The following is a 13369-nucleotide window of genomic DNA, read 5'->3' as shown; positions in this document are numbered from 1 at the left end:
TATTGTTTAAGGTCGCTGGATCGCTACCTCAGAATTATAAAGTTCTATCTGCTCAGAGGCATACCTAGTTTTGGGAACTTGATGCAAAAATTTTGAGTTTCACAATATTTCAAGCTTTTTCGAATGCATTTCTTTGAAGATCTTGATAACGACTCAGAACAATCTTACCATTTTGATTGAGCATATTATAGAACACTTATGATTTCTTACCTCATGGTCTAAGTAACTGAAAATGGCCAAAAAATGTCAGATATAATTTTTTAAGTTTGAGGTGGTGAGAAGTCTAGATTACTAAATTGCAAAAGACTGACTTGCACTGTTAAATGCACAATGCAAATCGATTTGACCTTTCCATTAAAAAGGTGGTCTGACGATCTGTGGCGTCTTTTCAAAGGTACGAGACCTCTATTTGAGCACAGACATGATTTATGATGGCATCATTCTAGACGGAGCACTGTCATGGCTGCCACTCTTTGCTAGAATAAGAAACATTGGTTACACTGGCTGGCGGGCACCATGAACGCGCGAATAAAGGGCCAAAGACAAGTCTTGCTATAGTCGAGTGCATGTGCATCGTTTCCCCCGTTTGCCCTTCACTTGGTTTTAAAAAGAGTCGAAGGTGCGCTTCAGAGCGAACCGGAATTGCGTCATGCGTGTCCAGACTGAAATTTAAGATTGAGCACTCCTGTAGTAAACACTGGACAGTATTGTTTTCAGGAAGTGCTTAATAGATGCTAGTAAAATTCCAATATTTTGAAGCTGTTTCCTTGTTTTAAATAATTTGTCTGCCTGGTCTCCCAATTTCTGTCCTGAGGTTTTAGGAAAGGTTCATACACAATTACATGTCTATGGTATGCACTGATTGACGGAATCTTGGTCGCTTTCTTGCCATGTGAATGAAAACTTGGGCCAGCTCTTCTATGCCTGTACCACCATGAATGCTGAACAGTAATTGCGAGGTACCATGATGAAATCAGGCGCTCGTCAAAATAAGGCTTTTTCCCATCAGTTGGGCAGTTTTTATATATTCATATTTTAAACTTTGTTTATTGGCTCAATCTTTTTTACGTCCTTTTGAAGCAACATTTTGTGTGGATTTTTGCCGAAAAACGTTGATTTAACGGTATACAAAATTGTAGTAAATTTTTAGTTTCCAAGTAGGCCTACTCTTTAGCTACGGAATTCACCAAACTTTGGCGGCCATTTACTCGATAATTTTACATCTAAAACCCCACGTTCTCCAATCGGAAATATCTCGACTTCTATTAAATAGATGGGTATTTTTTCCATTGAATGCAAGGGAAATGAACACGCTTTAAGATGACACCATTGCCTCCACAATCCCAAAAATTGACGAGCGCCTAGCTTCACCACATCGAGGCACAATTGTTAGTGATGTAAATAACAGAACTGTTCTGGGGAAGACTTGAGAATTTCATGGAAGATTAATGAACTAAATGATGCTATCATGTTGTTCTGAAAGAAGCCAGCAAGAAAGAAGACTGTCGTGAATCGAAAGTGGGAAGGGACAAATGCACTTCTGATGACTCTTGGGTAGACGTCATGGAGCCTTGGGCAATTTGTTGTCTGTGGAAGAATACAAGGCAAAAGAGACGGAGGCGGACCAAGAACAACTTACTTGTGTTCGTTTGAGTAAACAGAAGCACATCGACATGAAAACGGTCACTTAGTTCTGAAAAAGAAAAGTAAGAAAGAACTGAGAGAGAGACAGACAGATATGGAGAGAGAGAGAGAGAGAGAGAGAGAGAGAGAGAGAGAGAGAGAGAGAGAGAGAGAGAGAGAGAGAGAGAGAGAGAGAGAGACAGAGAGTGAGACAGAGAGAGAGACAGAAAGAGATAGAGACAGACAGACAGAAAGACAGAAAGAGAGAGAGTGAGAGAGAGTGAGTGAGTGAGAGAGCGTGAGAGAGAGAGTCAGAGAGAGAGAGAAAGAGAAAGAGAGAGAGAGAAAGATAAAAAGAGAGAGAAAGAAAGAGAGAGAGAGAGAGATAGAGAAAGAGAGAGAGAGAGGAGGGAGGGAGGGAGGAGGCAGGAACAATCTAGTGGGTGAAAAAAAGTAAGACCTACCACCGGTGTCGACCTCCAACCACCCACACTTAATTATAATATTGAAAGAGAACGTGGACAGCTTGGTGTGCGTGTTTCTGGGAGCAGGCACAGAAACAAGCGTGGAGCACCACGATCGCCGACGTCTGCCCTGACCTGACAGTTCTGACACTTGAGGGAGAAAACCAGGTCAACTGGCAGTGGGTCAAGATCTGGATCAGGGTCACTTGGTCATTCCCAGAGCTATATCTTCACCGTCTCAACTTGTTCTTATTAATATTTCATTTTCTCAAATTACTCTCACAACTGGATTTTCTTTAACTTCTACTACAGGAGCCAATTGCGTGGTAGGACCCATTATTGCGTGTCAGCTTGCCAATTGCGTGACAAATTTGATTGCACTATTTATTTTCGCACCAAAACTTTTACCGCTTTCCTCTCGAAAGTGCAAAGCGTCGCTGCTTTAAAATGATGTCATGTCAATGGGGTGTCACATTTTCTCCTTCTTTGCACCCCATAGTTAATAGGCCTACATGTAGTGATAATAGCTTAGATCTAAGTAAACTATTACCAAACGAGAACATATAATAAACGTATGGAAACAGAATGAAACGCAAATTGATATGGTCTCTTCTTGGGCCAGTTTCGTATTTGTGACATGGTTTACTTTATTCCAAACCCTCTCCCTGATTCAAAACACTTACTGAACATAATCGAACATTTTGAATGGGAATGGAAAAAAGATCAAAATTTGCAGGAAAAGACTCATTGCAATTCGAAATCACCTCCCAATTTTGTATCGTTGAACTGGGTTGGGGCTTTTAAGAAATCAAAACTCTGAATGATATGGATGCTTATCTTATCATAGTGCATTGTATAGTTAGAGCCACATCCATGATCTTGGTTCTCTCGGCTTTGTTCCTGCAGGATTAAGAACGCTCTTCAACACTTTTCTGAGATTCTGCAAGAGTTGCTTGAACTACAATATCGGAGCTTTCTCATTCTTCTGTCGTTGGTTGGCGGGTGCTCTGGTTTAGTTAGCTTCTCCTTTACTTTTACTATCAAACATCTATTGTCGTTATCTCTCCTCCTTCTTTTCTGAGTATGTTACTCCCAGGTAATACCTCTAATGTTCTGCACTTAAATATAACCTATTCTTCTTGCAGGTTCCGTACGTCCTCCATCTTGTCTTGTCAGGAAAGAATATTGCTTAATACTTCTGCGAACAAAGCATTCAGAACCAAAGTCAATGTCTAAACTTCAAATTCAGTTGTCAATAATGGCGCGCGGTCGTGCATCGCTATCCTTGGCAATCTCGGGAATGATATTGGCAAAGGTTAAGAAGTGTTTTCTTCAAAGTGACATACTTTACTTTACTTTACTTTTCCGATCCAGCGGCCATTTGGGTTCTAGCCCTTCGGTCTGTCGATATGGCAAAGAATTGACAGGTTTTAATCAGCTGTGCTTTGTCGCTGTATAGAGTATTTCCGATGTCTGGGGAGGCAGGTAGGTAGGTGCTACGCAGGTCACAAAGTGCAGGGCAGTTAAAGAGGTGGTGTGGTACTGTTTCATCCTGGCAGTCGCACAACGGGCAGTCGGGTGGGGTATCCTTGCGGATCCTATTAAGGTAGGAATTTAGTGGTATGTGTTGTGTTCGCAGGCGAAATATTGTGACTTGTTCTCTTCTACTCAGGGAATTTATTGCATCTTTAGAGTTGGGGGCTGTCATGTGTGCAAATACAGTTCTTCCAGTTTTGCCCATTGCCCATCCATTCAGCCACTGTTCCCCGGTGTTGCATTTGATGATGTTCTTGGCTGTCTGTTGTGATACTGGGTTGTGTGGTTGTGTTTGTGATGCTCCCTTCTTGGCAAGGGTGTCTGCTCTGTCGTTTCCTGGGATGTTGCTGTGGCCAGGTATCCACTGTAGTGTCAGGTCGACGGCATAGGTCTGTAGGAAGGTGTTGATTGTTTGAGCCACAGATAGGCAGGCTGGGCTTTCGAAATTCATTCAAAGTGACATGAAACTGGCAATTGTGCTGCACGGTGCATGTCATTCAGCCTTTTATCGCGTATAGAAATTTGCCACGAAGTTGGCAACATGACACGTAATTGGCTCCCTGCTATGGAAATTTTGGCTCCTAGCCACGTAATTGGGTCCTACATTATATTCATCTGCTTAGTTTTAGTACAAAAAGGGGATGCAGTCCAAGCATGCACACACACACACACATAATAATAATAATAATAATAATAATTAGCATTTGTATAGCGCATATCCCCGCTCAACAGCTGGCTCTATGCGCTTTACACTATATTATTACCCCAGCAGACCATAAAACACTCCGAAACATTCTCAGCTTCCCGGGAAGCATACAGTGCAAGCAGCTGATTAAGTGCTCAAACACTAACAAACTGACAAGATCTTTCACTGTCTATAGCCGGGTACCCATTCCCACCTGGGTGAAGTGAGGACAATTTGTGTAAAGTGCCTTTCTCAAGGACACAATGTTGGGCCCCTGTCGGGATTCGAACCCACAACCTTACGGTTGCAAGTCCAAGAGCCTAACCACTAGGCCATCGACGCCACAGGGACACACATTTCTAGTTTTTTCCAACACATAATATTACACAAAGAAACACCACACACATACATAAATAAACCTGACACAAACACCACATACACACACAAACATGCTACACACACAGACACAGAAACTCTTCAGCTTGAAACGAATTCGGTTTATTCCAAATATCAACTAGCACAAAATTATGAGTGTACAAAACGGCCTTCACTTACACGGAATTTACACCACAGAGATTACTAGCGTTGTTCTCAACAACAAAATCTTCATCATCGTCATCATTATTATTATCATCATCATCATCATCAGTACGATTTGTCTTATACATGTATTTATACCATGGTCTTTGTGTGTGAGCATGTGAACAAAAGAATTTCTGACTGTAAGTGTTTTGTGTGAGCATGTGCGTGTGTGTGTGTGTGTGTATGTGTGTGTGTGTGTGTGGGGTAGAAAATGTGTGTGTGTGTATGCGTGCCAGTGTGTGCAAGTGTGTGTGTGTGTGTGTGTGTGTGTGTGTGTGTGTGTGTGTGTGTGTGTGTGTGTGTGTGTGTGTGTGTGTGTGTGTGTGTGTGCACGTAAGTGTGTATGTGTGTGTGTGTGAATCAACAGTGTCCTCAAGAAGAGTGTTGACAGACAAGGGGAAATAAATACAGAGTTACCTCCCAGCAAGAAGAACACCTGTGTAGTAAAAGGAAAAGTAGTTGAGAAAAACTAAAATGACAAGACCTATATATATAAAACATCTGTAAAAATATGTGCCCCCCTCCTTTCGCACACATTGTACATGTACAAAAATTTCTAAATGCAGAAATTACCGATCTATTATTTTCTCCTTTCAAACCAAAGACAAAAAAAAAAAGGAAAAAACGTACATCATTGAGTCCCACTTCAGTTGTGTCCTCAGTAAAGCATTAAAAAAAAAACCAACTGTCAAGACTCCTCACTCCTCTAGCATCAGCTCTTCATGTCTTAAAAAGTGCACACATAAAAAAAACACTCCAATAAACACACCCCCCCCCCCCCCCCCACACTCCAACAAAAGGTTTAGTTCCACTATGCACATAAACAAAATTTTTTTAATAACCCTAGCCAAATACAACAAATGAGTTGAAAAAAGCAATGATGTCTGTGCACACGGGAATATACAAAAAGAAAACAAATTTGTTTCTTGATTTCAGAGGCTCTTGTCAACTTGTACTGTGATCAATCTGTGATTAGTGTTAGGAACATCACCACATAGTCACACATACACCACCAGTTCAAAACTTCCATGTACCGGGTATATAGATTATTTTTTTTTAAACAACAACCAAACAACCAAACACACAACAAAATCTGGAAAAGAGCATCAGACGCATCATGATGAAATTTGATTAGTCACACCTAGCTACAAGAGTTTAAGAAAAAAAAAAAAAAAGAAGAGAAAAGTACTGTATCCATTAAAAAATAAAACATTCACACTTCTGCACATTTCAATATATTCTTACACAAAAATGTCGCGTGACAACAAAAAAAAAAGAATCTACCGATGAGTGGTGTTATGACTGCAGGGCACTGGGGGTGCGGGGGAGTGTGCGTCCAACCAATGCCAGCTAAAATGAAACACAGAAAAGATTTCTTTATCTTTCAATTAAAAAAAGACATGTTGCAACCTCATTCACAGACTGGCATATAAATATAATAATTATTACTTTAGTTATATATCTGGACAGGGTTGTGAGGGTGAGGGAAAACACGCAAAAGAATAAAAGAATTAGAAAGGAAAGAAAGAAATGATAATAAGAAGAGGAAGCAATGGTGGCGTGGCGGTGGTGGTGGTGGTGGTGGTGGTGGTGGTAGTTCCACATGCTAGGATATGAATGTTAGACAGACAGACAGTGTTACTGTAGTGAGTGACAGAGAGAGAGTGAGCGCAAGTATGAGTGTGTGTGTGTGTGTGTGTGTGTGAGCGTGTGTTTGTCAGTGTGAAGACCTGAGAAACTGCCCAATTCTCCGTTGTCTGCATCCAGCAAATTGTGAAGGACAGGCTGTAGAGAGAGGCTTACCACCATCTGCCTCGTCACTGCCAGTCTCGGGTATAGGCAAGAAGTTTGATACCTACGGTGGACATTGATACCTACAGTGGAAATTGATACCTACAGTAGTAGATGCAATAATGGGCAACCTCAGAGGTCAACAAGTCCCCTTTTCCTCCTCTCTGTTATCCAAATTAAAAAATCTTCCACCTTCTGAATTTGTGACACTCATAAGAATAAGTTAAAATAGTGCAAACAGGAGTGTCTGTTGCAGTGTGAAAGGCTGAAGGGGGAGGAAGAGGTGGAGGTGCAGGAGGAGGACTAAGAGGAGTGGAGGAAGAGAGAAGGAAGGGAAGAGGAAAGGCGGGAGACATTAATTCACAATGTTAGAGAGAATATTTTCACATCGCAGCCGGTCACCATCCTTGCTAGCTAACACTCACATGTACAAACACACACATACACACAAGCAAACACACACACGCGCGCGCGCGCACACACACACACACAATCTCGCCACACGGGTTAAGCCAGAGGCTGCGACTGAGGAACCCAGAGGACACGCCCGTAGACAGGTGGAGCCACACAGCGCCCGTCCACCCACGACCACTGTGGCAGGAGGGAACAGATGAGAGCACGTCTGTCTTGTCTCTTCACACAGCGCCGGCCACAACACGTACATCTACACTTTACTTCAGCCCTGTGGAGGGGAGGGGGGAGGAGAGCAAATAACGAAACGTTTCAGTAAAAAAACAACAAATCAAAGCCATGATAACTGTCCTTTACAGTCAACAAACAAATCAATACCATAACTGTCATTTAGCGCCAGGGGAAAGACAGTTTAGTTTGAGTTTTACAGCACTTGCGACACAAATAGGTCATATGAATGCCAAAGATTCAGAGGTGTTACTGGGAAGTAACATACAAAGAAAAGAATTTTGTTTGTTTGAGTAATGAGAAGCACATCGACTCAACAATTGTCATTTATTGAAGGGAAACAGCAAGACGGATAGACAGAAACAACAGAGAAAAAAATTACTAAAATTAGGACCTACCAGTCACGCCCTTCAGTTTTAGTTTTAGTAAGAGTTTTACGGCACTTGCAACACAATAAGGTCATATAAGTGCTAAAGAATAGAGGTGTTACAAGAGAGTAACAAACATAAAAAAGGAGGAGGATAGATGTTTGATAGGAAAAAAGGAGAAAAACACAACAGAGCACCCGCCAACCACCCAAGATAATTGATAGGAAAGAAGGAGCAAACCACACCAGAGCACCTGCCAACCACCCACAGTCATGCTCTCCAATCGATAGCTAAAATAAAACAATGAAAGAAAAGGAAGAAAACTATTTGATAGGACATAAGGAGAAAACCACAGCAGAGCATCCGCCAACACACACAAAATCAGACAAGACAGTAGAGGAAGAGAAAAGAAAAGAAGTAGGTCCTCCTACCGAAAGCACTCCAACCACATGAGCTCAATAAAAGACAGACTTTTGACAACGCACGGCTGCACAAAAAGGAAGAGGAGAAGGGACAACGACATAATATGATGTAAATCTTAGTCAAACTATATTGGGCTGCATGCAGTACAACAAGAAAATGACTCTATGGAAAACCATCTTCGAAAATAACATAAAACACTGGACTGTAAAAACAAGGCACATGATACTGACCACTTGGTCAGCTAGCTGTTAAACTGTGCTAAGCCAGAATTGTTTTATATTTTTAATTCGTGGAGTTTTTTTTTAATCCGCGGTATCGGTTGCATAAGCTCAAGAAATATTGTGTCAAAATTCCAATTTTAGATCTTGTTGCCCCTCACACAGTAAGCGAATCTGAATACTCAGTTCTTGAAATTTTTTAAAACTATCTCGAGATTTCAGAGCCACGAGTTTCAAAACAACACTATCAATTGATGAGGTAAAAATTATTTTGCAAGACAAAACACTATACCAATATTTTCGTGTTTCTTGTATTTCTCAAACCTTTGAGCCATGGCTTAAATTTTGCAATTTCTGGGACAATTTCTTTGCTTTTTTTTTTTTTTATTGCTTCAGAGCAATGTGGTATCATTTCTTAAAAAGAAACACTGAACAAAAATGTAATAATTTCTCTGCTGAGATGAGTCATGGGAATTTCTCCTGTCATATTTTGTTCTTATAAATTTATTCCTTTGAACCCTCCACCCTCATTAAGTTCCAGAACCAAATAAAAGTGTAATTCTATCCATAGAACAGCTAGTCGTGACGTGTCGGAGGAAAACGACAAAAAGTCGAGTTTCAACACAGTTAGCTCACAGCCAGAGCCCTGCGTCAGTTAGCAACCACCAAGAGAAGCTTTGGTTTAGTTATTTTGATAGACTTTTAGTTTAGTTTTAGTAGAGGTTTTACGACACTCGCAACTGCATAAGGTTATATGAGCGCCAGAAGAATAGAGGTGTTACAAGAGAGTAACAAACATAAAAAACAAGGAGGAGAGATAAGGACGACAGATGTTTGATAGGAAAGAAGAAGCAAACCACACCAGAGGACCCGCCAACCACCCACACGCCAGAAGATTAGAGGTGTTACAAGAGAGTAACAAACATAAAAAAAGAAGAAGGGGAGATAAGGACGATAGACCTTTGATACGAAAGAAGAAGCAAACCACACCAGAGCACCCGCCAACCATCCACTGATAGACTTTGTTGGATTTTTTTTCTAGTTTGAGTGGAAAGGAGAACGGAGAGTCACCATTCTCAGCATTGTGAAGAAAAAGAAAAACTCACACAAACCAGCACAGAATTAGATTAGCCTCTACTTTCCTGTCCACTGAGGGACTTAGTTCTAGTTTTTTTTAGTAAGAGTTTAGTTTTAGTTTTAGTAATAGAGGTTTTACGGCGCACGCAACAGCATAAGGTCATATGAGCACCAGAAGATTAGAGGTGTTACAAGACAGTAACAAACATAAAAGAGGAGAAGGGGAGATAAGGACGATAGATGTTTGATAGGAAAGAAGCAAACCAAACCAGAGCACCCGCCAACCACCCACAGTAAGAGTTTTACGGCACTTGGAACACCAAAGGTCATATAAGTGCCTAAACCTAGAGGAGTCACTAGAGATTAACATAGATTAGGAGGAGGAAAGACAAGGAGCAAACCACACTAGAGCACGCATCAGCCACCCACTCTGAGAAGACACACAGGAATAAACAGAAGGTTCTACCTAAACCAACCGTCGACTACCACCTAATGTTAGGCACAAGGCCTTCAACTAAGGCGCACACGCACACGCGCACACTCACACGCACACACACACACAAACAAAACACAGAGAATCGGGGACTATTGCCATTACTAGATATCATTGCTGTCCTTATCATTGTCATTAGCACAGAAATTTGACTAGAAACGACACACAAAATGTTCAACTTTTCTGAGTGAGGTGGGGGGGGGAGAGACAGAGAGAGAGAGACAGAGAGAGAAAGAGAGACAGAGAGAGAGAGAGAGAGAGAGAGAGAGAGAGAGAGAGAGAGAGAGAGAGAGAGAGAGAGAGAGAGAGGGAGAGAGAGAGAGAGAGGGAGGGAGAGAGAGAGAGAGAGAGTGTGAGGGGGGGGGGGACTTTTATTCAACGTTTCTGTCCTTACTATTACTAAGAGGCTGTTAAGTTTCGTTTTAGTATCAGTTTTACGGCACTTGCAACACAAATAGGTCATATAACTCAACTGCCAAAGATTAGAGGTGATACATAGAATAACATACAAAGATAAGAAAGAAAGATAAAGACGACAGATGTTTGATATGAAAGAAGGAACAAACCACACCAAAGTGCCCACCAACCACCCACCTCGACCCTAAAGGCTGAGAAAGGGACTCAAAGAAAACTTGAACCCAAAATGTGGAAAAGTTTTAAAAGCCAGTTTATAATTACCTTATTCTTCTTCTTCTTCATCTTCTAAACATCCATTACACAAGGTCTCTCCATTCTGCGGACCCATGCACTTTTTTCAGAAAATCCATACAGCAATCTCCCTATGAAAGTAAGCTATATAGATATCATCCCCTTATCTTCACCATCACCATTTTGGCATGGAAGCCTCTTTGTGTTCTTAAACCATTACCAAGGTCAGTCTGTTGTTCTTCAACCAAAATAAGGAGTCAGCCTGCACTATAAATAGATAAAAGAAACAGTGTGCTAACATTTCGCTACCTAAGAATTACAAAGTTCTGTCTGACATTTCTGACTGTTTTGAGTTACTTAGACCATGACGTCAGAAACCAAATGTTCGATCTGGTCTACCAAAACGTAAGATATTTCTGAGTCGTCATCAAGATATATATTCAAAGAACTGCATTAACAAAAAGCTTGATAAATAAGAATATCAACGCAATGAGTATGAGATGACTGCGTCCCTTCCTCCCTTTGCAAAGGTCCATTTAAACGCACACTCCGTATAAACCCAATCTAATGTGCCCTCTAGAGCACCATGCGTTTAGGCGTCGACTACTGTACTTCCTTTCCACATTTCACTACCCTAATATTAGTCAGTAAGTGTATGAGCTTAGCACCCCTATCAACACTATTGGCTTATTTAAGGGGCCAGACCTCTGGATAAAAGATGATGTCAGCTTTTCCTGTACAAACCCAGCCCATCCTTTTCACAGTTAGACAACTGAAGCCCACTGGTACATTACAAATTCTCCTAACACATATCTCCCTCACCTGATAAAAGAAAAAGAAAAATATATATATAAATATAAATGAAATGAAACAATAACTGGAAATTTTGTTATTTCTCTGGCGATTAAAGAAAAACAAATGTGTGGAAATTTCTAGAAAAGTTCAGTAGTTTTGGGAATCCCGTGACAAAGGTTACACTTACACACACCCACCACACTCCAAGCAAACATTAAAGCACACACGCACACAAACACACCAAGAAACACACACAGTGAAAAAGTCACGTCCACCACAGCCTTAGCTTAGCCGAGTTAAAAGATTAAAGGAGTGAGGGGTGTGGGGGGGGTGTGGAGTGGTTGCGAAGAGAAATGAGAAGAGTTAAGTTGGTTGGTTGGTTTTACCCCTAGCTCTACATCAGAGAGTTGGCAGTTAGCACACAGCGATCTGAAAATCAGGGTAACACATGAACATAAATTTATATATACCCCACTGTGCTTATATGAATTGATATCTATCTATCCCACAACGCTCAAACTGACATCACACACTGCTAGAGTGTCTACTGTATGTGGAGGAGGTGTGGAGGAAGAGGATATGGAGGAAGAGGATATGGAGGAAGAGGATATGGAGGAAGAGGAGATGGGGAAAGAGGAAGGTACTCGACTGCTCAGAATGTATGATTGGTCATTATACATTTGCCATTTTAAAGGTTAAATGCCCCTTTCAAAACTGCAAGGGTACCTTTTCAAGAAGCGAAACCTCTGAAATCCTACTAGGGGTGGAAGAGGGATGATTCAATAAAAAGTCTCTCAAACATGCACGACCCAAAGCAAATTACTTCATAACAAAGCAGAAATGAAGACCACAAGGGGAGGGAAAAAGGCAGTCAGCATTCACAGACAGACAGACAGACAGACAAAACAAATTTGTTGAGGGTAACTGTCCTTTCTTTGCGAGGTCATACAGACGAACAGGGCCCTAATTGTCTTAGTTTTTAAAAAAGTTTTAGTAGAGGTTTTACAGCGCTCGCAACTGCATAAGGTTAAATGAGCGCCAGAAGATTAAAGGTGTTTCAAGAGAGTAACAAACATAAAAAAGAAGGAGGGGAGATAAGGACGATAGACGTCTGATAGGAAATAAGCAAACCACACCAGAGCACCCGCCAACCACCCACGAATTTGATGTTAAAAAAGTTCAGTTTCACAACATGTCAAGCTTTTCAATGCAATTCTTTGAATATTCTGATAACGACTCCTAATAATCTTGCGACTTTCATAGAGCAGAAAGAACATTTGGTTTTTGACTTCATCGTCTTTGTACTTTGTTACTCAAAACGACCAAAAGTCGGAATGAACTTTGCAATTCTACGGTAGCATAGTGTTGGGAGCCTGTCAGGTCAGTTTTGAAATGTTTGTGTGAATGTGTGTCCAAGTGTAGCAATGTAAAATGGTGTCATAGTAGTTGTTGTCGGTAGTGAGGTTGTTTAAGTGTTGGTGGTGGTGAGGTGTGGATGTTGTGGGTGGTAGAGGGGTATGGTTGTTGGTGGTGGTGAGGTGTGGTTGTTGTGGGTGGTAGAGGGGTATGGTTGTTGGTGGTGGTGAGGTGGTTATTGTGGGTGGTAGAGGGGTATGGTTGTTGGTGGTAGTGGTGAGGTGTGGTTGTTGTGGGTGGTAGAGGGGTATGGTTGTTGGTGGTGGTGAAGTATTCTGTTGTTGTTGGTAGCAGTGAGGTGTGGTCGATGTTGTTGGTGGTGGTGGTGGTGGTGGTAAAGCCCGTCTCCCGTCTTTGGGGTCAGAGACCCGAACAGCCGCTACCCTCTGACCCACTGACCAGCGAGAGCTTCCGAGGCGTAGAACTGGACATCCATGTCGCTGTCGGACTGCAGTTTCACCAACAAGGGCCGCACAGAGCTCTGGATGGAGCTGGAGACAGAGAGAGATGACCACAAACCATTACAATCACACGACTCTTTTTGTTTAATAAAACTTTTACGGCACTCGCAACATAATAAGGCCATATAAGTGACAAAGATTAGAGGCCTT

The 13369-nt window shown here is 41.5% G+C and overlaps 1 protein-coding gene across 1 annotated transcript in view; it reads right to left on the bottom strand.

The window, feature by feature from the left end:
* Positions 1-5719: 5719 nt before the first annotated feature.
* LOC101851338 (serine/threonine-protein phosphatase 2A 65 kDa regulatory subunit A alpha isoform) overlaps positions 5720-13369 on the bottom strand; it is a gene marked incomplete in the record, with an annotated part of 32893 nt that continues 25243 nt past the window's right edge. Inside the window, 2 exon segments of the mRNA XM_013080772.2 lie at positions 5720-7363; positions 13158-13249. Of these exon segments, the coding sequence (XP_012936226.1) occupies positions 7353-7363; positions 13158-13249 (103 nt within the window).

Source organism: Aplysia californica, unplaced genomic scaffold (assembly GCF_000002075.1).
Source record: "Aplysia californica isolate F4 #8 unplaced genomic scaffold, AplCal3.0 scaffold00098, whole genome shotgun sequence".
NCBI lineage: Eukaryota > Metazoa > Mollusca > Gastropoda > Aplysiida > Aplysiidae > Aplysia > Aplysia californica.
Note: the sequence above shows the minus strand (reverse complement) of the source record. Positions and strands in the feature narration are given on the sequence as shown.